At 48.2% G+C, this 27,921-nt stretch overlaps 4 protein-coding genes across 6 annotated transcripts in view; 2 read left to right on the top strand and 2 right to left on the bottom strand.

The window, feature by feature from the left end:
* Positions 1-8,297: 8,297 nt before the first annotated feature.
* Positions 8,298-14,604, top strand: Maneal (mannosidase endo-alpha like). The gene is made up of 4 exons (XM_087215251.1): positions 8,298-8,930; positions 9,992-10,101; positions 10,916-10,992; positions 13,105-14,604. Exons 1-4 carry the CDS (start codon positions 8,381-8,383, stop codon positions 13,739-13,741), a joined length of 1,374 nt encoding a protein of 457 aa, XP_087071377.1. The 5' UTR covers positions 8,298-8,380; the 3' UTR covers positions 13,742-14,604.
* An 811-nt stretch (positions 14,605-15,415) lies between these two features.
* Yrdc (yrdC N6-threonylcarbamoyltransferase domain containing) lies at positions 15,416-20,176 on the bottom strand. 2 transcript variants are annotated; one of them, XM_004850997.4, is made up of 5 exons: positions 19,614-20,114; positions 18,950-19,064; positions 18,719-18,838; positions 16,550-16,692; positions 15,416-16,258 (listed from the first exon to the last, which is right to left on the bottom strand). In XM_004850997.4, the coding sequence occupies exons 1-5, from the start codon at positions 20,003-20,005 to the stop codon at positions 16,189-16,191; spliced, it is 840 nt and encodes a 279-aa protein (XP_004851054.1). In that variant the 5' UTR covers positions 20,006-20,114; the 3' UTR covers positions 15,416-16,188. The 2 variants fall into 2 exon arrangements, with proteins under 2 accessions (XP_004851054.1, XP_004851055.1); XM_004850998.4 differs by lacking the exon at positions 18,719-18,838 and having other exon boundaries at positions 19,614-20,176.
* On the top strand, positions 20,127-21,279 carry CUNH1orf122 (chromosome unknown C1orf122 homolog). The gene is made up of 3 exons (XM_004850996.4): positions 20,127-20,265; positions 20,354-20,555; positions 20,808-21,279. The coding sequence occupies exons 1-3, from the start codon at positions 20,231-20,233 to the stop codon at positions 20,901-20,903; spliced, it is 333 nt and encodes a 110-aa protein (XP_004851053.1). The 5' UTR covers positions 20,127-20,230; the 3' UTR covers positions 20,904-21,279.
* Positions 21,280-22,206: 927 nt separating this feature from the next.
* Mtf1 (metal regulatory transcription factor 1) overlaps positions 22,207-27,921 on the bottom strand; it is a 45,469-nt gene continuing 39,754 nt past the window's right edge. For both annotated transcript variants that reach the window (XM_013074284.3, XM_004921111.4), the window contains exon 11: positions 22,207-27,166. In XM_013074284.3, coding sequence (XP_012929738.2) covers positions 27,066-27,166 — 101 coding nt within the window. In that variant the 3' untranslated portion in view covers positions 22,207-27,065. The remainder of the gene's footprint in view (positions 27,167-27,921) is intronic.

The raw sequence follows: 27,921 nt of genomic DNA, 5'->3' as shown, positions 1-27,921 counted from the left end.
TCCTCCTGCCTCAGTGTCCCAAGCAGGAATTACAGGTGTGCATCCCTGCACCTAGCTGGGCTGCATTTTTACCCGGAAGCTCAGTGGGAAGAATCTGCTTCCAAGCTCACTCAGGTTGTTGGCAGCAGTTGCTTCTTAGGGGCTCATGTGATGAGAGGGTTGTTTTTTGCGGGCCACTGGCTGGAGGCTGCCCTTGACTCCCTCAGGCTGCTTGCAGTTCCTTCCCACCTGAGCTTCCCAGATGGCTGCTTACTGCATCAAGCCCACGAGGGAGTTTCTCACCTTGTCTCTTTTAAGGATTTTTCATGATTAAATCAGAATAATCTCTCTCTTAATTAACTGGGACTCAGCTGATTTGGGACCTTAATTACATCTAGAGACTCCCTCATCGTAGCTACCTTTTGTTTACTAGAGGCAAGTCCCAGGTCCCACCCACACCCAGGGGAAGGTCACAGGGGTCATAAGGATCACTCCAGGCTCTCCCACAGGCAGATATGTTCACACCAACGCAAGTAGAGGGGAGAGGAATAATTGGGTGGATGACAACATCTTCCAAGGAAGAATTGGACAAGTCTTCAGGAAGTGGAGCTGAATCCAGAAGCTGTGAGATACAGAGGCTGCTGCTCCTTCCTTTTTAATTTTAATTTTATTTATTTTTTGACACTAGAGATTGCACCCTTGCCTATGCTAAGCAACTGTCTCCTTTTAAAAAACACATTTTGCTGTTCTCTTTTTTGCTTTCCTTCTGGGATCCAGTGATCTCTGGTTTCTTTTTCTTAAAACATAGTTGCTGCATTTTCTCTTTTGAAGATAGGCAGCTGTTTGCCTCAGCCTACACATAGTATCCACCCCCCTTGTACGATGGTCTGCGCATGACTGTGGCTGTCATAGGGTGGGCTCTGGCTCCTACTGTGAATATCACTCTCTCAACTCCCCTCCCCATGACTAATTTTGGCTGTGTGTGTGTGTGTGTGTGTGTGTGTGTGTACATGCACACACACTGGAGATGGGAACCAGAGCCTCAGCCATGCTAAGTGTGCACTCTACCTCTAAGCCTCATTCTGTGCTAATTTTTCAAATTCTTGGGGGAAAGAATCTAATTGCTTGGCTTGAGTCAAACCTGTTGTTACTGGTCAGGGGGACCTCTCACTCAGTGCCAGCACGTATGGATGACCAAGTGTCCCAGCTCAGGTCTTCTGTTTCATTTCACTGCATCAGATGGAGCAGATGCAAAGGGAGGTGACTGTCCTTGCTCGGAGGCCTCAGACTACCCAAGTAGCTACTCTGGTCACTGTGCCATTATGTGAAAATTCCACAAAAGAATGAAGCTTGCTTATCTAATTCACCACTGCATCTTCAATACCTAGAACTAGGTCTGGCACATAACATCCAGTAAATATGGATCCTGGGTGATGCAGTAATAAAGCATTTGCCTAGCACGGCAAAGCCCTGGGTTAGAGCTCCAGCACCACAATAAATAAGTATTCAGTGCATGCATGAATGGAACTAATCTGACTCAGTACTTCCTTCCAGGCTCCCTTTCCTAGAAACTACAAGGTCTCAGAAAAATAGGCAATTGCTTTCCCCACTCAACTATAAAAAATCACTACCTTTCTCGGGGTTAAGGATTAGAATGAAGGAGAACCACAGTGGGAAGGGTATGTGTGGGGCTGGTACAGGGGTCAGTGGATATAATTACTCTACTGAGCGGATTAAATTGAAAGAACAATCTGGAGCCAGGGGAGAGAAAAAGGAATTGAAGGGTCAGGGGAGGATATAGTGTGTTTCTGTTTTGTCGTAGACCAGAGTAAGCTTTTATTAACGTATGACACACTTTGTGTCTAACGAGCCCTTCATGAACCTTGACCCCATGTCCTGCCTCATGTTATAATAATTCTTGCAGGTGGTTCTAGGTCAAGCATGTGTTAAATGCCTCTCCCCTTCTGTCCTGGAGATTGAACCCAAGGCATTTGCACTGAGCTAAATCCCTAGCCCTTCTTATTTTGAGACAGGCTCTCCCTAAATCACTAAGTAACCCAGGCTGGGCTCACAATCCTCCTGCCTCAGCCTCCCAGAGTACTGAGATTATAGGTGTATGCCAACACACCCAATTTAAATGTTTTATGTTGTTTAATTCTTATTACAAATCTATAAAACAGCTATTGCCATACATTCCCTTCATCCCTCCACATCCAAGATTCTAAAAAAATTTGTAAGATTCACTATTCAATTTGTTTAAATCTGCTCTCATTTTAGTCAAAGTAATATTATACATATCATTAAAAATCAGATAGTACTACAAGTACTAAAAAGTATCAATCTCCTACCCCTTTTCCACATTGCTGATTTCATTCCCCAGAGCCAACCATTTTTTTAAAAAAACCATATTCTTTAATTTACCAATACTAATTTGAGCTTCTTTTTTTTTTTTTTTTTTGGTACCAGGGATTGAACTTGGGCCCTTGCACCTGTGAAGCAGGCGGCAAAACCACTGAGCTAAATCCCCAGCCCTGAGCCAACCATTTTTGATTCTCTAGGTTGTATCTCCTGTGTTTCCTTACAATACCTAACACGGTTGTGCATCTGGCACATAGTGAGCCCTTATTGGGTGGGGTCCTTTCTGCTCCCATTCTGCTCTGTAAGCCTCAGGACATGGTTACCTGCAGCAATGAGCTGAACAAACTATACAAAACAGATCAGCTAACATTTCCACACATCTGCTGCATGCAGGTCAGGATGCAGACTTGCACAGTGGTTAAGAGCACATGCAGACATGGTCTCCAGCCCTAGCTGAGCCTCTTCCTGCCTCTCTCAGCCGCTGCTTCTTCTCTTGTAAGACAGGAACAACCCTGCCATGACATAAGAACATTATGAGGACAGGGGTGAACATGGGCAAACACGTCTGCCCCACCCATCAGAGAAAGCGTGGCTGCAAGAGGTCTTGAGGCATGGGTGAAATCTGAACCAGAACAAGAGAAGAAAGCGTATTACATAGAATGACCATAGTGCAGATTTAAAGGCAGAAATGAGCACAGCATGTGTGAGGAGCAACAGAAAGAGGCTGGTGTAACTTGAAGTCAGGTTCATTCCTGATACAGGCACTCATGTTGGGTCTGCACCCGGGGAGAGCCCACCCGGGGCCAACCACACCCAGGACCAACCACAGAGGATGCCATGGGGTGGATGAGAAGCAATGGGAAGAGAGAGAAGCATCTGTTTATGAGCAGCAGGCAAAATGGACTGCAGTCAGGGGAAGAGAGCATCCGATGTCAGCAAGCTCTGTCCGCTGCTCGGAGACAGTGAAGAGTTCTGAGGTAACTGAGTTGGGGCATCAGGAAGAGTCAAATGGGGTTATGCTAGATGGTTTCCAAGAGCCCTTATAGGCTGAATGATGTATGACTTCTAACATGGGACAGATAGGGTGACAATGGGAATATAGGAAAAGAGAAGGAACTAAAATACTTTGCAAGTAGTATCAATGTGACTTGGTCACCCTCTGGATCCTGGGACAAAAAACACATCAATAATGACTAGAATTTGAAGATGGGAGCCTGAGAAGTTGGGGTACCCCTAGATGCGGAGGTGGGTAGTGGAACTGATAGTAAAAGCTGCAAGTGTGAATTCTAGTAAGTGCACGAAGAACATGCTAGAAGCTTGCCGTCTCCAGGATGTTGAACTTATTACCTCTACCATTTTCTCCCAAATGCCTCCATCTTTTCCATCATCTCCTCCTTCGGGCCACCCTCTCACTGATGTCTTTCTGACCAACCTATTACAAAATTCCCAAACTTCCCTCACCCTGGACCTTCTCTCTACCATAGCCTGCTTTGCTTTCCTCCATAGTACTTTCCACCCAATGGAGGAACAAGGAGAGTTTATAAATGCAGAAAAAACAAAAACTGTACAATGTAGGAATTGTAATTATACATTATTACTTGACTTAGCAGTGAAAAATAGAATGTAATGGGGCCGGGGATGTAGCTCAGTGGTTTTGCCGCCTGCTGAGCAAGCGCAAGGAACCAAGTTCGATCCCCGGTACCAAAAAAAAAAAAAAAAAAAAGAATGTAATGTAGTCACTAGTGATTTAATGTAAAATAATAATACAACCACAGAGGGACTACGAAAGAGGGCTTTGGAGGAGGACTACATAGGGGGATACCTATCAGGGTGTCCTGGTGACCCTTCCACAGGTGTCTTCCTGTTTTGTTTCTAGCGGGGCAAATTGCCCTTCGGATGTACTGCCCAGCCATCATCCTGGGACCCCCCAAGCTGCTGGTCTGTGGTAATTTCTTGAACCCCAAGTTTCCTTTTGCCTTGGTACCAGGGATCGAACTCGGGACCTTGTGCTTGCAAGGCAGGAGGCGGAGCCACTGAGCTAAATCCCCGGCCCTCCTTTTGCCTTTTTTATTTGACTCTTCGTTAAATCCTTTGGTATTTCCAGAGAGAAGGGTCATAGGAGAAAAAACACGGGCATTTATTCTGCCACATTTGTAAAACTGGGTATGGAATTAATTCTATGTTTGAAGTTATTTTCCCTTAGGATTTTGGGGGCGATTCTGCCCTGTCTTCTGGTTTCCAGAGCCTTTCTGAGTTCATATCTTTGACATGTGACTTCTTTCTCTCCAGAAGCCTTTTTGAGGTACTCTTTTGTTTTTTCAGTGCCCTAAAATTTCATGATGATTTTCCTGTATTGCCCACCTAGAGGACTACCTCAATTGAGAAAGCCTTCTTGTATGAGTTCTTTAGTTATTTCTCCTTTCAGCATTATCTATTCTTTTCTTGTTGACATTTTTATTTAATTTGTTTGTTTGTTCATTTTTGCTGTTACTGGCAAATGAACCAAGGGCCTCATTTCTATTAGGCAAGAATTTGGCCACTGAACTACATTCCCAGCCATTTTATTGATTGATTGATTGATTGATTGATTGAGACAGGGTCTCACTATGTAGTTCAGGCTGGCTTCAAACTCACAGTGATCCTCCTGCCTCTGCCTCTGAGTGCTGGGCCATTTACTCATTTTTGAGGCAGGATCTCACTGAGTTACCCAGGGTGGACTCACACTGGAAATCCTTCTGTCTTAGGCCTCTGAGTAGCTGAGAGTACAGGTATACCACTGTGCTCAGCCTTTTTATGATATTTATATTAGTCAGGTATTAATCTCCAAAATTGACCCTCTAATTTTCTCATTTTTCTTTCAAATATCATCTTCAGGGGGCTTTCCTACTTCCTGGGAGATTCCTTGGGCTCTATCTTCCAAACTTTCTATTAAAATTTCAATTTTAGACTGTATTAATTTTAACTTCTAAGAGACAATTCTTTCTCTGATTAACCCTTTCCTCCACTTACCTAGCATCCTGTTCTTGTTTCATAAATAGCAAATTTGTAGGGCAATGTATTTTGTCTGTTCTATTTTTCCAGCTGCATTATTTGTTTCCCTTGACCTACTCTCTCACTGTTTCCTTCTTTCTCTCCTCTTCTCCTCCTCCTCTTCCTCCTCCTTCTCTTTCTCTCCTTGCTCATTTTTATTTCTGTCTGGAAATCATTGGTTGGTTGCTCATGTTTTGAGTGAAGCCCTAGGAAGCCAAATGGGAGAGCTAAATTAAAGGCACAGGTTTGCTGATTCCCTGTTTCACTCTGGGGTGTTGAGCAGGCACCCAGCTGACTTTTCAGTATGGGTAAGACTTTTCCCAAGGTCTTTCTTTTCTTCCAAAGGAATTATTTGGACTTCTGCCTGGAAGGTTGACTTATGACTATCAGCTTTCTTGGGGTTGAGTGATATAAAGAGCCAGACTTCTTGCCACTTATTTATCCAAATTCTTCTGGATATCAACACGGCACTTGACTTTTACCTCTGTTGTTGACTGGTGCTCCAGAATCTGGAAGGTATCTTGCTCCTCTCTTCTACAGAATAAACCTACCATCTCCAGTCTTGGTGGGGACAGGTGGCTCTCTCAACACAGCTCTAGTCCTATGAGGAAGGTGAAGACATCTGACAGAGGAGAAGACACTCTGGGAAGATGTGGGAGACACTCTTGATTGCTTATCCTACGCCCACCTCCGCCCTTCCATCTGATTTTATCCATCATTCTCTGAATGGCCTTGGCAATGGATTGGCTTACACAAGAGCATATGGCACAACTTGGCCATTGAGAATGGAAGTAATCTGATGAGAGCTTCTGGAAGTTTATCTTAATCTCTAAAATGATTGTAAGATGGAGGAAGGAAAGAGGCAGAGAAGGAGAAGGGAAAGTAAAAAGAATTAAGATGTGTTATGTATCCGTACCAACTCCCCTACAATGAATATAACTATTATGTACTTCGAGCAGGTACATAGGCATGGTTTACCTGACTTAAGCATTACACAATGTATGTGTGTCAAAACATCACACAGTACTATATATATATATATATATATAATTTTTATGTACCAGTTAAATAAATTTAAATTTTAGAAATCCTGGTGGAATCAAGACCCCATTATCTATAGCAGCAATGTCCATAATGTGCCATTAATTTAGCTTTTCTTTCCCCTGTCTTATTCTCCTCAGTCCCTCACCCTTGCATCCTGGAATTACCCTCTTTTTTTTTTTTTTTTTTGGTACCGGGGATCGAACTCGGGTCCTTGTGCAGGCAGTGAAACCACTGCGCTAAATCCCCAGCCCTTGGAATTAGCTTCTAAGTGACTTCATGGTACCCTGTCTTTCTTTCAATTTCTGCTTGAGATTGATAGGCGATTCCTAAAGTTAGTTCCATTAGTTCATCTTGCTTACAATGAAAGAGTAGCTTCAGCTGGGTGTGGTGGTGCGTGCCTGTAATTCCAGTACTCAGGCTCACAGTTAGTTCAAGGCCAGCCTGGGCTACATAGTGAGTTCCCTGGATTAAAGAGTCTGTGACAACATCCTATCTCCAGTATACCAATCAAAGATCGGGCCCAAGGATTATCAATTACAATCCTTTGATATTTTTCTGTCTGGTACAAGGGGTTAGATTTAATTCCCTCTAAAGGTAAACCACTGGAACAGATGTGATTGTGCAGGCCTATAATCCCAGCACTGTGGGGAGCTGAAGCAGGAGGACTGAAAATTCCAGTCCAGCTGGGGATTTAGCTCAGTGGTTCTGGTGCCTGCCTCGAAAGCACAGGAACCCGAGTTCGATCCCCAGTACCAAAAAAAAAAGAAAAAGAAAAAGAAAAAGAAAATTCCGGTCCAACATGGGCAATTGAGTGATTTAGGGACATGCTATCTCAAAATTTAAAAAAAGAAAAAAAATTAAAGGCTGGTAATGTAGCCCAGGGAGGCTGAAGCAAAAGATAGCAAATTTGAGCCTAGCCTGGGTAATTTAGTGACTTAATGAGATCCTGTCTCACAAAGTAAAAACAAAGGTCTGGGGGATATATCTTTGTGTGAAGGCCCTGGGTTTAATCCTTAGTACCAGAAAAATAAAACAAAACAAATAAACAAAAAAACCCTTTTAGTCAGGTGCATACATGTAATCTCAGTTACAGGGAGGCTGAAGCAGGAGGATCACAAATTCAAAATTAATAACATAAAAAATAGCTTGGGAAGTAGCTCAGTGGTAGTGCACCCTGGGTTTAATCCTCAGTACAAATATATATATATCCTTTGACAGCCTCATAGGCTCTCTTCTGCTGCTGCTGCTGAACCCCTAAGTGCTGGTGTTCCTGAAAATTCCATCCTTATCCTTTTCTCTTCTCGCTTTTACTCATTCCTGGAAGAGTTATCTCATCCCTTGGTAGACATTATGGTATTCTTTCCAACACTTAATCCACTCAAAGAATTTAATCTAATCTATTTATGGTAATTCCATGCCCATGCTCAGCAATTTGAGATGAGTAGTCTAAACCAGACAAAACCAACGAGATTCAAGGTGTTTGCTTTAGGGATCTCCGCGTTCAGGGGCTCAGTGAGACCTCGCCTGAGTTCCGGCCTCTTTGCTCCCCCAAGGCCCATTGGTTCGCGCGGTGCTTCTCTCCCCGGTGCAGAGGATGGGGGGGTGTGGGTGTGTTGGGTAGGTGAGAGGGACCCGAGGGCAGGGAGTAGGGCAGAATGGGGTGGCTAGGGACAGACCTACGTTTTCTTCCCCACCCCCCGGTGCCTCTGGGCCTCCCCATCCCCGCCCAGGCCTCCCCATCCCGAGGTCTGTGGCCCCGCCCCCAGCCCCCGCCTTCTCGGTCTGCGCCGCCGCAGGCTCTGTGTACAGAGCGGAGAGGCGGGAGCCGCCCACGCAGGTCGCCGCTGGGCGTCGCCGTCTCCCTGGGACTCGCGCGGGCGACGCCGGTGCCCCGGAGCCGGGCGGGCGGGCAGCCATGGGGCGGCGGGCCGGGAGATAGCGGGGCCGGGCCGGGGGCGCAGGGGAGGCTATGGCCCGGCGGCGGCGCCGCGCCTGCATCGCGCTGTTCCTGGTGCTGCTCTTCGCCTTCGGCACCCTCATGGGCTTGCGCACGCTGAAGGCCCCAGACGGACTCCCCGCGCTAGGCCCAGCTCTGGAGCTGGCGCCCTTTGAGCGACGTGCGGAGGCGGCCCCTGCGCCCGCCAACCGGGCCCCCGCCGCGCCCGCCGCTCCCCCGCCGCCGCCGCCGCCGCCCCGCACGGCGGAGCCCCGCAGCTCGCTCGGCCCGGTCCCCGCGGAGGCCGAGCCGGCGCCCGGGCAGAGCCTGCGAGTCTACTCCGACCTGCACGCCTTCTACTACTCGTGGTACGGGAGCCCGCGGCGCGAAGGCCACTACATCCATTGGGACCACGTTATGGTGCCACACTGGGACCCCAAGATATCGGCCAGCTATCCCCGCGGCCGCCACAGCCCCCCGGAAGACTTGGGCTCCAGCTTCTACCCGCAGCTGGGCCCCTACAGCTCCCGGGACCCCGACGTGCTGCGGGAACATATGACCCAGCTCAAGGAAGCCGCCATCGGTGAGCTCCCCGCACCCCAGGCAGGCCTGTCTCCCAGCCTCGCCCTCCTTCCCACACCCCAGCTCCTGCTGTCGCCATCACCGGGCTTTTGGTCCCATTCATTTGCCAGCCTGACTTCTTAGCTCTTTCCTGCCACTCTTATCATAGGTCCACTGTGCCTCCCTACCCCTGCTAGGATTCCGACGGCCTCTTCTGACCCCCAATAATTTCAGGGCTGTTCTATCGGCAGAGCTGCTGAGGGGGTTGCACCAGAGCTGTCCGAGGTAGGGACAGCAAGGAGAGGGAGGCAGAGACTTCAAATCTGTTGGGTGTCCAGGTTCCAGAAAAGTGAGGCCTAGGTATCCTGGCCGCTCAGGACTCTGCGGTTCAGAGTAGTCTGGGACAGCTCTTTCATACCAGGTGCTGGGGAGGGCAGCAGCCCTTTCTGCTTTTGCTGGCCGCTGAGAGGAAAGTTGCCCATGTTGCATGATAGTCCCTGGGAGATTCATCAAGTGCCTAGCTAGAAGACAGATCCCTGGGAACCACCCATGTAGGCTGGGCTGGGGAAGCACACCTGGTTTGTATTCTGCTCGACTTTACAGTACATTTTAATGTACCTGGAGATGGTTCGTCGTTAAGTGAGGGGGGAAATACAGAATGACAGAGAGAGAGGGGTGATGAATCCAATAGGGGCCACTCTTCAGATTTAGGGTTGAGGACAGTCATATCAATGTTATGTATTTCCCACCAGAAGCACCGAGATGATTTCTCCCCAGAGGTGCTTCTCTTCAGAGTAGGACTGTGGCTTCCAGGTGGGTGTGGCATTGCCAACCTCTCCTCTTTGTTTTTGCTCCTTGCTGAGGCGCTCAAAGCCGGGCTCCTCGAGGGATAGTGCCCTACATGTGGAGAGCGGAGCTTCAGCACCGCTGGCGTGGACAGCTCCTAAGCGCGGGCGTGCGCTGCAGGAAATGAACCTGGCAGGTTTTCAGGAGTCATTTTACAGTTGGAGACGATGTGTGAGAAGAAGGTCTCTGATGAAGGGTACTGTGTACCTCTGAAGTGGCCTCTGTGTTGTGTCTCAGGCGTCCTGGTCCTCTCCTGGTACCCACCTGGCATGGCTGATGATAATGGGGAACCCTCAGATGACCTGGTACCTGCCATTCTAGACACTGCCCATCAGTACAACATCCAGGTGAGTCTCCAAGGAGGGGTGATGTACTCTCCCATTCTGGAAAGTTACTGTCTGCCCATAGTGTCTCTAGGGAAGTTCTTGGTGCAGCCCAGGGATGGCAAATACATAACAAGTGTGGTGTCAGGGGAAGGTGCTAATACAGAGTGCCTATGTCACTCTTTCTTGAGAAAAATTGAGAAAACTAAATATAGGAAACGGGAGACTAAATATCCCTTTTATTAAGTAGTAATAGATTAGGTTGAAGATTCTGACCCTGGATAAGGGGAGGCAAGAGCCAAATGAACCTGCAGACTGAATTCTGGACTTTGCTCTCAAGTAGAAGGCAATGCCAGGACTTGAGGAGTGGAGCAGAACCCAAGTGCTGAGCAGGAAGTCTCACCTTTAGGAAGAACCAATTAAGTCAATCCCCACTTCTGTGGCAAAGGAAGAAAATGACAGTGAGAAGCCCAACTCCCCCTGAGTCCATCGCTGCCACGTTTAATGGATCATAGCTCATTTTCCCATGGACACAGCTTCAGCAGACTTCTTTCCAATGTTTCAGGCAGCTGGTACCAATCACTTAGAGCTGGCACATAAGCTGAAGCCTGATAGGCATCCTGTAGCAGCCCACTAGAAGGACTCTTAGTGCCCTGTTGTGGGAAGTGGGCAAACTTCTTGCCTGTTTTTTTTTTTTTTTTTTTTTTGACTCAGAAGGGCAGTGACAGCCTTTGGGTCCATTGTCAGATCTTCCAGGCCATGGCTGGGGCATGAGCCTTATATGCTGTGGCTCCTGAAAAGATACTCATCTGACCAGTAACTCCTGTGTTTGTGGCAGGTGGCCTTCCACATCCAACCTTACAAGGGCCGGGATGACAGCACTGTACATGACAACATCAAGTACATCATTGACACGTAAGGTTGCTCTGGGGACTGGGGTTTTGATGGGAATCAAAATGGATGTAGGGATAGGTTTGGAGGGCCAGATCAAGAGACACGAGCAGAATGCATGTGTTCCCAGCAGCTGTTTTTACAGGAAGATAGGTAACCTGGGTTTCAATTCTAGTTCTGTGCCCTCTAATCTGTGATCAGAGGCAAGCCTCTTAAGCTTTGAATCTTGTGAGAGTTACGCAAGTTAATACATGCAAAAGTGGTTTCTATAGTACTTGGACATATTCATTTAAAAAATATCTACTGAGTGCTTATATGTAGTAGGTACTTTTCTTAGCCCACCCATTATACAGTAATGGGTAGAAGCAAGGCTTCTGCTTTCATGCTTACATTCTAGTGTGTGTTAGGGGTGCAGTGGAGCCAGAAATAATTAAACATGAAAAACTGAATAATTCATGCTATGAAAAAAGGAATAATGCAGGGTTTTGTATTAGAGTGTGCCCAAAAAACTTATTTTTTTGTAATGGTGAGGATCAAATAAAATATGTTAAGCATAAAGGCTGATCTACAACCTTAGCCCTCAAGAAACTTTAGAAGGGCTGGGCAGGGACACCTCTCTTAGTACACAGTGTTGAGCCCTAAATTCAGGGTCAGCTCTGGTTCTCAGCCCTGGGAGCACACAGCAAGATGGGGGCCATCCACCAGCCAGGGAGGGAGCCTTCACCAAGAACCAAATATGTTAGAAACCTTGATCTTGGACCTACCAGCTTTCAGACTTACAAACAATAAATATGGTTAAGCAAAAAAGAAGATGAGAGAGCATGTAGCTTGCTTAGTATGCGTGAGTTCAATACCCAGCATCAGAAAGAAAAAAAAGTCAGCTCTGTAGAGATCTGGGGGCAGAGGGAAAATTCCAGACAGGGGAGTAACAGATGCAAAGGCTGTAAGATGGAACAGCTAGACACAGCATCAGAATAGAAAGGCCAGATGGGAAGTGAGATGTGTGGCATAATAGCAGGAATAGGGTAGGGAGGCCAGATCGAGCAAGGTGGGGCCTTGCAAGTTCTGGTGAGGAACAGTCAGATCTGATTCACACGTTTTTTGTACTGGGGATTGAACCCAGGGCCTTTTTCCTGAGCTATGCCCCAGCCCTTTATTTTGTATTTTGAGACAAGGTCTCACTAAGTTGCCCAAGCTGGGATCAACTTGATTTATACTTTTAAAACAGAATGGAACTGGGGCTCGGGATTTACCTCAGTGGTTCTGCTGCCTGCCTCACAAGTGCAAGGTTCCAAGTTCGATTCCCAGTACAAAAAAAAAAAAAACTAGAATGGACCTGACCGGGGATTTAGCTCAGTGGTGCCGCCACCTGCCTCACAAACTCAAGGTCCCAGCACCTGGGAGGCTGAGGCAGGAGGATCTTAAGTTGAAGGCCAGCCTGAGTTACGTGAGACTGTTTCAAAATAAACAAGTAGCCAGGCATGGTGGTGCACACCTATACCAGTTACTCAGGAGGCTGAAGCAAGAGGCTAGTCTGGGCAACTTAATAAAAAAAGGGCTCCAAGGGCCAGGGATTTGGCTTAGTGGTTCTGCGGCTTGCCTTGCAAGCACAAAGACCCGAGTTTGATCCCTGGTACCAAAAAAAAAAAAGAGCTCCAAATAAAAAAATGGCTAGGGCTGGGAATTTAGCTCAGTGGTGCCACTGCCTGCCTTGTAAGCACAAGGTCCAGAGTTCGATCCCTGGTACCAAAAAAAAAAAAAAAAAAACAAAGAAAAGGGCTAAGAATGAAGCTTAGTGCATAGGTCCTGGGTTCAACCCCCAGTACCAAATAAATAAATATAAAGAATAGGTCATAGGAAGGCAAAATGGAAGCCTGAAGACCAGTTAAGTGGCTACTGATGAAATCCAGATGAAAGATGACAGTAGCTTGGCTTGGGGTGGGGCAGTGAGCCTTAGGAATGGTAGGGCTCACGAACAAAGAGAGGGAAGCTGGGTTTTGCTCTGGTAAATTCCACTGTGGAGACTGGCTGGGTCCTAAACTGTGCAGTGGGCATTGAGAATGACAGCTCTGGCTGCTCTCATAGTTGTGCTGGTTTCTTACATCCAACTCAGATTCCTTCCTCCTGGCTCTTCAGGTATGGCTCCCATGGTGCATTTTACCGGTATAAGAACAGCATGGGCAAAAGCCTCCCACTCTTTTATATCTACGACTCATACCTGACAACCCCTGAGGCTTGGGCGCACCTCCTGACACCAAATGGGCCCCACTCAATCCGCAACACACCGTATGATGGAGTCTTCATAGCTCTGCTGGTAGAGGAGGGCCACACCCATGACATCCTCGCAGCAGGATTTGATGGCATGTACACCTACTTTGCCTCCAATGGTTTCTCCTTTGGCTCGTCCCATCAGAACTGGAAAGCTGTGAAGAACTTTTGTGATGCCAACAATCTCATGTTCATTCCCAGTGTGGGGCCTGGCTACATTGACACCAGCATCCGGCCCTGGAACAACCACAATACTCGGAACAGGGTCAATGGCAAGTACTATGAGACAGCGCTGCAGGCAGCCCTGACAGTGAGGCCAGAGATCGTCTCCATCACCTCTTTCAATGAGTGGCATGAAGGCACACAGATCGAGAAGGCCATTCCCAAGAAGACACCCACTCGCCTGTATTTGGACTATCTGCCTCATCAGCCCAGCCTGTACCTGGAGCTGACCCGCCGCTGGGCAGAGCACTTCATCAAGGAGAAGGAGCAGTGGCTGATGTGAGGGGCCTGAGGCAAACACCCAAGCCTTGCTGGAAGATGTCACCATGTAGGCTCAGCTGAGGGCACAGGCACTCACTGGCCCAGCAGCTGGGTGCTTCTGGGTGGTCATCAAGCCAGGGCCCATGTAGGACAGAGCCTGTTGCTGTGGCAAGCGTGCCGAGGCCCACTGCAGAGATGCAAAGCAAGGTGGTGTTCCAGCGAGAAGGGTAGAAGCTGGCAGGTGACTGCATGCAGCCTAGGGCAGCTCCACATCCTCAAACCGCTTTCATATAATCTTTTCTGGCTTTGAACTCTCCATCAGGTTGCTGCTGTGTAGTGGAGTCAGGCAGTTACTGCCTTTGGAAGGGTTTCAGCATTCTGAGCTAGCATGCACCCTACTCCCTTCTGCCAGTCTGTGTTCCCTTATGAGGCCTCCCTCATTGTGTCTTCTTGAAGATAGGAAACCACAGGTGAGACTTTCTGAAAGGGAACTTACAGGTTTAAGTTCCTCCCAGCTGTCAGGAAATATTCCTGAGCAGTCACATTCACTCAACACTAACTGAGCACCTTAGTATGTGCTCAGTGCTGGGGAAGAGGTGACTAAGAATGGCTCCCATCCTCCCAATGCTACAGGGCCCAGTTTTCTTTATTTGGTGTGGCCTTGTAGCTAGTGCCTGGCAGTTATGTTTTCCTTTTTGGTGGTTTCACCCAGTGTTTGTTGAGTACTTTTTCCTCTGAGAAAATACCTCTGTTCCAGAGCCTACATATCTCGAGTATCTCATCCCAGGAGAGAACTAGGACATTTCCCTTCAGCTGGCTGAACTGAATGAGCCCTCTCACTGGAGCCACTTGGAGCACTACTGGGCTCACATGTAGAGGTATCAAGTACACATTCCTGGGGCCGGGGATTTAGCTCAGTGGTTTCGCCGCCTGCTGCACAAGCGCAAGGACCCAAGTTCGATCCCCGGTACCAAAAAAAAAAAAAGGAAATCAAGTACACATTCCTTTTGCTCTAAGACCTTGTAAATTCTGACTTCAGTCAGATTTTGACATGTGGCCTGGGCTGGCTGTAGTTTTAGCACAATGAAGACTGGGTTTGCTTGAGAAATTACTAGTTTAAATTAAGATTTCTAGAGGGAATAATTAACAAGCCAGTGCTTATTTACAAACTAATATGCTAATTTCAGGGACTCTCAATAAAGTAGGCCCTGGAACACCTTGGCAAGATTCTTAGGATATACTTGAAATAATGTGCATTGGAAATCACTGTACTGAGAGGACTATGGGCTCAAGACTGAATCATAATTTTGGGAAATTGGGTACACAGGGAAAGAGGGGAGTGGACCCCAGGTCATCTCAAGGACACCTAGCCCTATTTGGGTTTCTGACACTAAACTCCATCAGACAGATGAACAGTGCCAGCCACTGAGCTTATGGCTTAGTTGAGGGAACCAAGACAAGCAGGACAGTTGATAGGGCTGTATGTTGACATGCAGTAGTTTCATTTCGCACGGACAACTTGACAACTAGGGCAAGGCCAGCAAGAAGGGGAAGCTATCCTCATGCATTGCTGATGGCTAAGAAAATTGATTCAGTTCTCTTGAAGGCTAATCTACATCAAGAGCCATAAATGCATATGTACACTTTGATCTAATAAGTCTTACCCTAAGGAAACAATTTAAAAAAGAGAAAAAAGCCCATTTACAAATATGTTTACTAGTAGCATTTTTTAACAGTAAAAAGTTCAAATGCCTGACTACAACTTTAACAGTTGGTATACATGTGAATAAAGATAAAAAGCTGCTGAGTGAACACTGGAATTAAAGTCACTATACATATAATTTTAATTATACTTTATAAATAAATAAAGGTCACTGGCTAAAAGGATAGTATAGATTTATTTTCCCTATTGTTTAATTTGTGCCCTCCCCTCACCCCACCAGATTTCCTACCATTATGGTGACTACTCTTCCTCCAACTAACCACTTCAGAGCACTGTTTGGCCTGTAGCTCTATGATCTTTATCTCAACCTGGTTCCGGTTTCAGAAGCCTAAGCTCTTGCCTTTGCTTACCTGACCTTTCAACTGTACCAGCACTTCTTGGCACTTTAGATCTTAAAGGCCACCACCTAGCAGAGGAGATTCTCACTAGATTCTAAATCTGTTACTTAAATTATTTTTCAGTTTAAAAGAGTGAGGGAAGAAATGTCAAAATAAAGACATGTTAGGAATGTTCTTCACCTCTTTATTGGGCTTTTGCCCAATACACAAAACTATAGAATTGTTTCACCTTCCTGAAAGGCGAAGCCAAGCCAGTAGCTTCTGGTCTAGTGCTCAGAAAGACATGTTGGGTAACGGCTCAGGCTAGTGATATGGCTCCTGTGGCCTCTTCAAATGAGGCCTCACCAACTACCAGCAGAAAGACACACAGTATCCAGTGCCGTCCGTGGGTACCCCCTCTCCCCAAGTTCATGAGCAGGACCCATGTGAGGGCAGCAGCCCGTACTTCTGGAGGGTGGCTGTAGTGCGTTCCAGGGCGCTGAAGAGGACAAAATAGGATGGTTACAGTCTGACTTCTCAAAGCCCTTGCGCCCACCAGAGTCTGTTGACCTGGAGCCTTGAAACTCACTGGTCTTATGCTTTGTTCATCAAACACTTGGTGAATCCCAAAAAAGTCAGCAAATTTAGTCCTACCATATCTATCATTTCTCCATGCCTGCCTGCACCCTGCCAGGACAAGACAAGTGACAACCTTCATTTTGTCATAGCTACTTCACATCTCTCCAGCTTTCCACAAATTCTACCCCAATACCACAGGAAAGGGACTTACCACCCTGTACGGATGATGCCAAACTTTCCAGGCACAGACAAATCAACCACAGTAGAGCCAAGGCGACACTCAAGGCTCTGGCAATCCCCAATTGGTCCCCCATCAATGACCAGAGACAAATGAGGCCAGAGGTCTTGGAACTCCTGGGGAGGAAAAGGAAAAGCATGGGCACGATCTCTGGTGTCCCCAGTCAAATCACACTGCATTTGCTTCCTAAGACAGAGGCCTCAGGGTTTTTTTGGTTTGTTTTTTTTTGTACCAGGGATCGAACTCAGGACCTTGTGCTTGCAAGGCAGGCACAGTACCACCGAGCTAAATCCCCAGCCCCAGGTCTCAGTTTTGAAAGAAGTCTCTTCCTCTAAGAAGAGAAGGGAATCTCACTTAATTTAGGTCAGTAGTACCAAGGGCACTGTGATAGCCCCCAGGCCAAGCATCCTCTGAGGTTTGTGGCACTCCTGGTTAGAACCCCATGTGACACCTGTCTAGAATTTAAAGAAGGCCTCGCTGCACTGAAAGGAAATTCCATGCACTCTTCAGGTTTTGGAGGAGTAAGAATACTGACTAGGGTTCTGGGTGGGAGTCTGGAGATGTGTGCTCTAACCCTGGGCTTACCACCACATCTAGGTGATGCATGCAAGTTACTCCATCCAGACCTACAAAATAAGGACTTTCCTTCCACCTCTGGTGCTCTGATCTGGCATCTCAGTGAGCTCTGAATCTGGGCAGGGAGAGGAAACAGGATGGACTCTGCAAGTGCATGCTACCAGTACTCAGTCCTTCGACTATGGGAAGGATACTCCTATCAGGACTGGTTTGGCTCCCCCTGCCCTTCAGTGAAGACACTGCAGTGCAGTTAGGGCTGGGAATGAGGTGGGGAATCACAAATACCAGGTATGTACTACTGTGTTAAGCAGATCAACGGATTGCTGACAAGGTAAGAACCCCAGTTCCATCCTTACCTGCTCCACCTCTATCCAGCTAGCTATCCAGACCAAATAAAGCCTGCAGTTTGAGAATGAGAAGGATGCTGAGCTTGCAGTTTCTGATCCCACTCTCTAGGCCTGGACATAGAAAACCACCTAATGTATTCCATTAAACTTGAATTTAGTAAGAAAAGTGAAATTTCGTATGTCCCCACTCATTCCAAACGACATAGCGAAGACACCATTAGGATGATACTTTCAATTAACCTGAGTGGTGGCAGAGGTAAGAGAACAAGGTTAGGAGTAAAAAACTGGACAAAAATCTTACGGCTATAATCCCAGCTACTCAGAAGGTTGAGGCAGAGGATCTTGAGTTCAAGGCCAGCCTGGACAATTAGTGAGACCTTGTCTCAAAATAAAAATTAAAGAAGGGCTGGGGGGGCGGATGCACACAGGGATACAGCTCAGCGGTGCTGTGCCTGCCTGGCAAGTGCAAGGTCCCAAGTTCAATTTCTGGTGAAAGGAGAGAAAGAAAGAGAGAGAAAGAGAGAGAAAGGGAAGGAAGAGAAGGAAGAGAAGGAAGAGAAGGAAGAGAAGGAAGAGAAGGAAGAGAAGGAAGGAAGGAAGGAAGGAAGCCAGTCAGGCAGGCTGGCTGGCTGGGGATGAACCTCAGCGGTAGAGTGCTGGCCTAGCATGTGCAAGGCCCTCGGTTCAACCTCCATTACTGCAAAAAGAAAACAAAAAAGAGAGAGAAAAAACTGCATAAAATCTAGGTCAGCCATTTAATGGCTGTGTGACCTGGAAGAAGTAACCTAACTTTTTCACCTTTCTTTACAGCACTGTTGTAAAGACTTACAGCCTAACTTTGTAGTTAGACAAATGCTACCCCCACGAAATTTTAATTATCATAGCCTTTCCTATTATTATAAAGACATTAGAAAGAGAACACCAGTTTTCTCCAACTTCAACAGAAAACCTTTTTGGGGGGGGTGGGGGTGGTACCGGGGATCGAACTCGGGACCTTGTGCTTTCGAGGCAGGCGCCAGAACCACTGAGCTAAATCCCTGGCCCCAACAGAAAACTTTTTAAAGATTCTTTTATTTGGATGTCCTCCTAAACTCATGCCAACTGGGTAGCCAAAAGACTCTCCTGCAGGCAATTCCAGACCACCATTATCCCACTGATTCAGAGGAAACGCTGTTTAGCCTGCTGGTGTTTCTAGGGGAAGGACTGAAAAGCCTCTCACCTCAACTTTCAGAGAACTAGCTTGGGAGCTGAGGTTGGCACTGGTGAGAGCAAGAGGTCCCCCGCACATCTGGGCTAACTCCTGCATGAAGGCATGGTCAGGAATCCGGATGCCTACAAGCTGAGGCAAGGGGAAAGAAGATCATCAGGTAGGTTAGAAGGGGTAGGGAATAGATATGTTCTGAACCCCAGAGAAAGCCAGGTAGCTGAAAAAGGAGAAAACTTGACTCACAGGAGTAAAGGGGTTCAGGTCTTTGTTGAGCTCCTCTGAGCGTTCCATCACCAGGGTCACTGGTCCTGGCAACAGCTCTTTTAGGAGCTCCTCAGGCACTTTCACATGACAGTACCTGGGAAACGAAGAAGCACAAATCCACTTGAAGTGAAGAGCCAGAATCTGGGCAGATCCAAGAAAAGAGTCCTTTTGGGCCTACAATGCGATCTGCTTGTCTCCCTGCCTCCCTAAGACTTTGAGTAAAAAGCAGGAGTCCAGAGAAACACCCCGATCTTGGAGCCCCCACGGCTGTCTCAGGGACCATAACAGCTGTACAGCTGTGACACCGTCATAAGGTATCATATCAAGCTCGGCGTTTTATCTTCTGCAAAGCACTCGTTACCAAACTGAGCTACTATGTTTCCTTTTTCTCCGTGGGCCTCCCTCGGTACGCACACAAGAGCGCCGAGAGAATAGGGCCCTGCCTGCTTCGCTCATCGATGCGTCTCAGCGTCTGGTTCACAGCCTTCGTACGTTAAATGCTCAGTGCCTATTTCCAGTTCCGGATTCCTCAGTGAGCTAGGACAAGCCCCTCCCGCTCTCTGCGCCTCAGTCTCCCAAGCCTGTCACCGGAAACCCCTCCCGTGGTGCCGCCCCCAGCGGGGCCGGGTCGGGGCAGCCTCACCTGTAGACGTCGGCCACGCGGCCTAGGCAAACGGCCAGCGGCTTGGCCTCGCTGCGGCCCTTGAGGCGGTACACAGCGTCCAGTGCTGCCGAGCAGCTCGCCGAACAGGCCAGGCCGTACAACGTGTCGGTGGGGACGGCCACCACGGCGCCGGCGCGCAGCTCGGCCACCGCAGCCCGAAGCGCCTCGGTCCAGCCGGCGCGCTCAGGGCTTGCGGCCTGCACCGCCCCACTCCCCGGGAGCCGCAACAGCCGGGCCCCCGGCGCCACCGGAGCGGGGGTCGGCGGACGGAAGAGGCGACCGCTTCGGGCGGAGCCCACTGGCCCATCGCTCAGCCCCATGCTGGCAGCCACTGCGGCCCTCAGTCCGGTGCACGGCCGCGCCGGAGACATCCGCCCAGGCCCACTTCCGGGAGGAAGTGACGCACCTAAGCAGCTTCCGGTCCGGGAGGCTCGGCCCCACCTCCGCGCCGGGCCGCTTAAAGGGACCACGACCCCCAGGAGGATTGAAGGAGACCGGTGGGGACGGGGCGGGGCACAGCTTTGCGGAGCCCTAGCGCAGCGCTGGGGAGGGGGGGCGGCCGAAAGGGGGGCGGTGGTCGGGCCGCGCAGGCGGAGATGGAATGGGGCCCGGGCTCAGACTGGTCACGGGGGTGAGAGGGGGCCCGTCGGGGCGGGGGGAAGGGGCTCGGAGCCCAAGCGCCGGCCCTGACCCTGTGTGTCTCACTCTCTCCGGGGTAGGGAGGCTACCGGCGTGGACCGCGGGAAGGCGGGGCTGGGGCTCGGCGGAAGGCCACCCCCGCAGCCGCCCCGGGATGAGCGCGCCCAGCAGCTGCTGGACGCGGTGGAGCAGCGACAGCGGCAGCTCCTGGACACCATCGCCTCCTGCGAGGAGATGCTGCGGCAGCTGGGCCGTCGGCGCCCGGAGCCGGCTGGTGGCGGGGTCAGTGCCCACCCCGCGCTGGGCCTGGGGAGTGCGGGTGGGGTCTGCCCACTGGCCCGACAGGCCAAGCCCTCAGTTCCCCTGGAGGGTGGAAGACTGTGCCTGCCGCTTTACCCTTAACCTCCTTTGATGTGGGTGAGATGTTTTGAAAAAGTTAAGTACTGTCCAGATGCCAAGTGGCCATATCCTTTCGGGGCCTAATCCAAGGCCTTTCCTTCCAGGCTCACTTTTTTTCCTTTCCCTTCCAACTAGAACATCTCAGCCAAACCGGGAGCGCCGCCCCAGCCAGCTGTCTCCGCCAGAGGTGGTTTTCCAAAGGATGCTGGTGATGGAGCTGCGGAGCCTTGACCATCCCAAGCCGGGTGCCCTGATGTCTCTCCCTCCCCAGGGCTGGTGGCTGGACTCTGAAAACTCCCTTCAGTAAAGGGGCCAGTCTTCACAGGCGGTGGCTGGTACTTGGCCTTCAGCCTGGGGTGGCAGCTCTTGCTAGCAGCTGGGTTCACTCCCACTTCATCCTGGCTGAAGGCACTACTGCGCTTTGAAATGTAGCCAACGAATACCCAATCTGACTACTTGGATTTGGGTGGACCAGCAGTGCTCGCCAGAGAGGTCTGGCCCACTTTGGGGGTTCCAGGTGGTATTACATGTCCATTTCATGCTTTGGGGGCTCTTAGTCCCACAAAACACCTTCAGCAGAGCCTTGATTAAAAGGAAACCTACAGACTCTCCTGGTGACCGACCTTTCCTTTCTATCCCCTCTCCAAGACTGATGGCTGGGCAGGGTTGGGAAGTGGTAGAAAAGTGTCAGCCCTGGGCAGGGTTGGGAAAAAATGCACAGATACTACCAAATTTAAATAAGCATTTAATTAGGATTTCATTAGTATTTAATATTGCTTCTTCAATTCCAAAATGTTAAATTTTCACTTCTTAGCAGATATTTTAAAGTACAATATTAAGTTTATACAAAATGAGCATTTAAGCAAACACCATTATTTCACATTCTTCAAAAATACAAATTCATATTTATTCTTTTTTGGATTTGGAGGTTTCTTCCTTTGGAAGTACTGAACCTGTAACGTTTTCATATCGCTCAGTGGAAGTCTGTTGTTCCCATGTTTCACACTTAAATAAATTTGATAGACTTTTACATAATCCAAATAAAACTATTTAAGATTTAAAAAACTGTCACCAAGACTACCAGCCAATGATTAATGTGTGTCAAAAAAGGGCTCTCTGGGGCTCTTGCCTTTCCTGGCTAGAAGATTTCTGCAAGAGACTGAACTAAAACCTGTTTCTAGCCACTTTCTGGAAAAGAGACTAGGGGGAGTTCACAGGAAAAGGGAACAGCTACCTTGAACTCTGATCCCACCCCCACTTTCGCCAAAATACAACAAAAGATGTAGACTGTTGAGTCAAACAGCCTTTGAGAGGCCTGAGAACATGAGAGGAAAAGGGCAAGAGAAGCCTCTGACTTGGCACCACTACAAGGACAACAAGGATATTGCAAAAAACACCCCTGCGTTTTAGTGAAAAAAGGTTTTATGAAAAAATTTTCCCATAAGAAAAAATAGAAACTGCATTGAGCTGAAAAAGTGACATTATCAACCAATTTTTGGCCCAGTGGGAACACCACCAAAAGGGTAGTGTGTGGTTTTAAACCTCATTTCCAGTTAAAAAAAAAAAAAAGCTTGTACTATGTACACCTTGACATAAAGGTCCAGTTTAATTTGCATTTTTCAATGCAGACTGAGAACCCCTCTTGATCAAGAATAATAGTGAGAAATGCCCAGACTGATCATTAGTGTCCCCAAAGGGCATGAGAAGAAACAAGGACCCTTCCCTTCTCCCCCTCACAAGAATATGCAAGAAGAAATAGGCTAAATAGAATGACCAATCAGAAATACACATTACTGCCAAATTTAGAAATTACATTTTACTGCCAACCCTGCTGCCCTAAATGTTAAGGAATGGACAATTCCCCATCTATGTCCAGCAAAACCACTTGCATATAGCATCTATGCAAATCTTTCTGCTTTGGTGCAGTGTATTTAAAACTTCTGTAGTCTAGAGCCTAAAAATTAATTGAAGATTAAATGGGAGGGGGAGAGGGAGAAGGAAGAAAGATGATAAAACAGATTATTAGTAGCTTTGTTTTTTTGTTTTTGGTACCGGGGATCGAACTCGGGACCTTGCGCTTGCTCAGCAGGTGCCAGAACCACTGAGCTAGATCCCCGGCCCTATTAGTAGCTTTGTTAATGGAGGCTGGAAGGCTTTTTTCTTAGAACCAACGCAGGTGATATGAAAAGCAGTACAGAAATGATTCATGTTACCCTGACCCCCAAACCCCTCCCCAAACATATTTCTGATTGGTGATATTAGAAAATTGTAAACTCTTGAGCAATATTGTTGCGGTTCCACAAATCAATGGTTTCAGTGACACTGGAGAAGTCTTTAAGGACAATGGACACGATCACAAATATAAAAGTCTAGAAGGTGCCAGGTTTCTACCTAGGAACAACCTGTTCCTTCCTTTCAGGCATCACTTTGTAATGGTGAAGAGGGGAAGAAAGATGGCGAGGGACCAAGAAGTGGTGAAAAAGGGCCTTAACAGTCAGCTGGAGAAAACACCCACAGCAGTTCTTCCGAGAGCTGAGGGGGCGCCCTGGGGCATACAGGGAAGGCTTGCATAGATTGAGCAGTTGCTGAGGATGCATAATAGTTTCCCTACAGACAGCCTCCTAGCACAGGCTGAGGGAGCGGAAAAACACGGCCAGGCCAGGGCCACATGGGACAACGACAATCAAGCTACACATATTGCACCAAGGTAAGTGCTTTCTTTTCACACCTCAATTTAACTTTTTATTCTGAGCAAAAAATAAAACTTTGTGGAAAGTATATGTATATATGTGTGTGTGTGTATATATATATATATATATACACACACACACACAACAGAAATTGCAGCAATTGGGTTAAAGATAAAATAACCTAAAGTGCTTTTTATTTTATTATTTCTTTAATATACCAATATGAGGTTCTACAAACTTGTCCCTCTGGACACATTCAACATTATACAAAGTCTCTCAGGAAAACCCACCTACCCTCATTATCCCCATCAGTCCACTGTCTTGAACCTGAAAATGACTCTCCAATCTACTGACTCTCCCAGAGGTGGTGACGAGCAGCCCCTTGCCTTTCTACCCAGAGAAGGAGTCACCTCTCAAGGACTCTCCTGGGCTTTGTACCATAACCTCCTCAAGGGGGTGAATTTCAATAAATGACACTCCTCCTGCTACCAAACTAGTGAGGCCCCCATGAGACCTGCCAGACCCTGTCAGGGAAGACAGCCATTTCCCTCAGTGCCCCACCCACCTACCTGAGAAGGGCCCAGTTCACAAGGGCAGTTTGGTGGCCCCTGCTAGTTTCCTTACCACCTCCTCCCAAGTCCACAAAGTCTCCTTGGTGCCGACTAGCACCCTAGAAGGGGCAGTCTAACTGGAGTTGCTAGTGGGAGCCAAAGTATAGGCCTATAGGGTGAAAATGGTTATGGTTACCATGGGGAGAAGAAAAGGCTGATTATACCTGCTAGAATTACCCAAGGTTCATTTCTGGGTTTGGGAAACGACACTCTTCACGAAAGTTCTTTCTAGCTCCAGTGTAGCCAGGGAACCTCTCCTAGCCAAGGTCCTTGACCCTGGAGCCCAAGGTTGTGGGAGAAGGATGGGAAGGGAAGGAGCATGGGAAGGGATGGAAGGAAGGTCTGCCTACCCTGTGGAATAAACCTACACTGCTAAGCATTTGAAGCACGCTCCTGATTTATCAAAAGCTGATCAGAATCTGATAGTCTCTTTTGTAATCCAAACCACCCACAAAAGGCAGACACTTCAATTTCTTCAATTAGAAAAATCTTAAGATGCATCTTCACCACCTCTGTGGAGAGTGGAAAAGCCAGTGACCTGGGAAGGGCTCAACATAAGGATAGCCCTGGCTTACCAAGAAGCAACATTTAACCCATAGATGCCTCACCTGTCCTCTGGGCCCCTACTTTCCACCTCATGGCCCAGGAACCAGAATCGCAGGTCATCAGAGGATGGACATGTGGGAAGGTCATAACTACTATCTGCCACAAGCTAACTCTGGGGTCCCATCTACTGCTTTCATGTCCAAGTTCAAAGCTTTCTATTGGTGTAAGGCCTAGAGACAACCAGGACAACCCTCACTTGCACATGGTTTCCTAGGAAGACTGGCCCACTGTGGTAGAAGATTCCTCCTGCTTTATCAACTTTTGCTGAGGTCAATGGTTGCCAAAAACCACCAGTCTTTGGGGACAGACAGTAAAAAAGTTTAAAAAGAAATTAGTTCTCCTGTCTAAACTTCTAGAATGAGAAATCAGCTGTTTGCATTTAAGCCCATTTCTACTCACGGCAGTAACAGCATTACCAAAACTACCCTCTCATCCAAGCTTGTCCCTGTACATTCTTGCTAAAGGCAGGGTCTCTAGCTCCAAGATAAGTGATGTGCCTCCAAGGTAAGCTCAGAGCAGGAGAGGGACCAATGCAGATCTCTCACTGGCTGGCTCTCACTGCCTTGTTTATGGAAACCTGCTCCTTGCTGGAGGTAGGGGAAGAGTTCTTGAGAGAGGCCTATTCCACATTCTGATCCATGCCTAATTTCTGCGCTTGATGAGGCCTCATGACTACATTAAGCAGCCAGGTGAGGGGAACTTTCCATTCTAGTGTGCACTGTATTTTGTTTTCAGAGGCAATGACTTGGAGCCAAAGGCAGACAGATGGATATAATTCTACATACACACACACACACACACACACACACACACACACACACACACACATTTTCCTATAACACAACTTAATGAAACATTCCAAATGAGACAACTTATTGCAACATTTCAGGCTTTTTGGTGGAAGGGGGATTTTTTGTTTTACCCTGAGTAGAAGATCATCATTTTTTTTTTTTCCTTTCTGTTTAGAACTCACATGACTAAGTTGAGCAAGTCACATTCTTGTTTGCACTGTACTAGGCTGTATGCAAAATCCAGAGGAGTGGAGATGGAAAAGGGCAACCAAAAGCCTAGCTAGAACCTAGAACCAGAACACCTGGCCTGCCAGTTACCCGCCACCTCCTACAAGCTCCCTTCAATCTGCCTCTTCTACTAAGAAGCAAGATGTAGCCCTTCTGCTCTGAAGAAGAAAACAGCATTCAAAGGAAGGCAGCCTACCAGCTGGAAACTGACCCTAAGCCACATGTTCACTCTAGGACAAAACAAAGATGTTCTTCAAGGAAAGCTCACTGTGACCTGCAAGCTCTGGCAAGCAGTTCAGAGAACCAAAGAGGCAAAGGCTGTGACTGTGTTGCTAGAGCAGTGGTGGTGAACCTATGGCACACATGCTGCTGCCAGCTGTTTCAGAGCTATCACTGAAAGCTCTAAAAGGTTCACCATCACTATGCTAGAGCCTACTCTGCACACATACCATCAGCAGATGGCAATCAACAGCCTGCCTAGGACTCCCCCAGAACCAGATCATCCCCACATCTGGTGGGCCAGGCTTTGAGCTGCCATCTGTGCAGAGTGGGCTATGGGACAGCCTGCAGATCCATCCTGAGCTCTACCAACACCAAGTACAAACAACAAAGCCACCTCACCCAAACCCTGTCCAACTCAGCTGTTTCACCTGCCCTTGCCACTGCAGACTTGGATACAGTGAGAGTCTGGCCTTCGGGCAAATGTCAGCCTCAGATTCAAAGAGACACACAGGGAGAAGCACAACCCGACACACTGACCCCTCCTGCCCAATCCACAAAGACTCCAGTGCAAGTGATGGGCAGTACTAGATTGATGGAAACCACATCCTTTCATTTAGAATTTTTATGCATACGAGTAACCTTAATTTCCAAATTCATATGACAATAAGCGAAAGTGACATACAGTGCAGCCAAACAGTTCATTTATAACTTAGCTTTCTTTTTTTGTTGTTTTTTTTGTTTTTTTTCCAAAGATCAGTTCCTTAAAATGGATGTTCCTGGGATGTGAATAAAGAAAATATGTCTGGAAGGTGAGGCTTTCAAACAGTGAATTTCTTCATCCTTCCAATTTCTGCCCCCATGATGGTAGGCACAGTGCCTCCTGCTTCCTGTTTACCCTCTTCCTGGAGACGAGTGCACACGGGCCCTTCACTTGCCGAAGCTGCCTCAGGCCCATCTCCTCCTCCCCCTGCAGCAGTGCTTCAGTGGGAATCAGAATGGGGTGTCCAGGCTCTGGAGGGCATGAGTTCTGACACATCCATGGCACTTAACGTTTTTGTCTGAGAGTCTGAAGAAGCCTCAGCCTGTCTGCTTTGCTCACAGGAAGAGGATCTGGTGGAGGATGACGAGGGAATAGGGGTGAGGACAAAGTCTAGGGTGGTAACTTCAGGCTGGGCCCATCAGCAGGCCAGGGGCTCAGCTCTGGACGGGGTGGGGAAGAACAGCCCTTTCTCCACCAGCTGCCTGCTACTTGGCAGAGTCCCGGCGCGCACACTGACACTGACATGCCTCCTCTTGTTTGATGATGATCACAGGAACACTGAGGCCAATCTGCTGGACAGAGCTCCCTGCGAGAGAGGCAAGAGATACTGCTCTTCAAGCAGCTGTGGGGAAAAGCATGAGGGGCAGGGGTATACAGATGCTGAGGGCTGGGTGCCTTGGAGACTGGAGTGGTGGGAAGGATGGATGCCATGTGCTGGGCTTTGTTCCTATTTTAAATTGGACCTGGTTCCTCCTCAGGGGAAAAGCCCAACACACCCCATCTCCCCAAGACAGAGCCCCTTCCTTAGTAAGCCACACACAGAATCCAGATCCACCTGACCCTTGTCTGCTGTGCTTCCATGCCAACTACAGCAGACTCTGTTCTTTCCCAGACACCTTCCTCATAGCTCTGGGCCTCTAGGCTCTTCCTCTGGCCTGTAGTCCCAACACCACACTGTTCTTTGGGAGAACTTACACTCACCTTCCAACACCCAGCTGCCCCTCCTGCTGCCCCAGGCAGTTTCCCTAAGGGCCCTGTAGAGGGCTAGCCCAGATGAAGCCAGCAGCTGCCACACACACACACACACACACACACACAGACACGTGCACGCACTGCTGTCTTCCCTCTACAGCCCTGTCCATGCTGCACAGGGCCACTGAGACTCTGACCACTAGGACATCTTGCTCCTCTATGTGGCCCCAATCACTGACAGGTGTGGAGGTGATACATGTCAGTTGACCTTCTTTTACACTGCTGGCCTTGCATGGGTGCACATTGGTATTTATGCCCACCCCCCACCCCCCCATGCCATGTGTGTTGTGCACACACAGGCTCTGAATT

The sequence above is a fragment of the Heterocephalus glaber genome, unplaced genomic scaffold (genome assembly GCF_053883595.1).
Source record: "Heterocephalus glaber isolate CG9 unplaced genomic scaffold, H.glaber_assembly_v1.0 deba00001452, whole genome shotgun sequence".
In the NCBI taxonomy this organism is placed as follows: domain Eukaryota; kingdom Metazoa; phylum Chordata; class Mammalia; order Rodentia; family Bathyergidae; genus Heterocephalus; species Heterocephalus glaber.
This window is presented reverse-complemented; position numbering and strand designations above follow the sequence as displayed.

Bases quoted from the DNA above. Each gene is read 5' to 3' on its own strand.
- Maneal (XM_087215251.1), top strand. From the start codon at position 8,381: ATGGCCCGGCGGCGGCGCCGCGCCTGCATCGCGCTGTTCCTGGTGCTG. The intron at 10,102-10,915 runs GTGAGTCTCCAA...TGTTTGTGGCAG, and splicing joins CCCATCAGTACAACATCCAG to GTGGCCTTCCACATCCAACC. The intron at 10,993-13,104 runs GTAAGGTTGCTC...CTGGCTCTTCAG, and splicing joins ATCAAGTACATCATTGACAC to GTATGGCTCCCATGGTGCAT.
- Yrdc (XM_004850997.4), bottom strand. From the start codon at position 20,005: ATGTCTCCGGCGCGGCCGTGCACCGGACTGAGGGCCGCAGTGGCTGCC. The intron at 19,065-19,613 runs GTGAGGCTGCCC...TTCGTTTCCCAG, and splicing joins CGCGTGGCCGACGTCTACAG to GTACTGTCATGTGAAAGTGC. The intron at 18,839-18,949 runs GTGAGTCAAGTT...CCCTTGCCTCAG, and splicing joins ACCTGAACCCCTTTACTCCT to CTTGTAGGCATCCGGATTCC.
- CUNH1orf122 (XM_004850996.4), top strand. From the start codon at position 20,231: ATGGAATGGGGCCCGGGCTCAGACTGGTCACGGGG. The intron at 20,266-20,353 runs GTGAGAGGGGGC...TCTCCGGGGTAG, and splicing joins GGCTCAGACTGGTCACGGGG to GGAGGCTACCGGCGTGGACC. The intron at 20,556-20,807 runs GTCAGTGCCCAC...CCTTCCAACTAG, and splicing joins CGGAGCCGGCTGGTGGCGGG to AACATCTCAGCCAAACCGGG.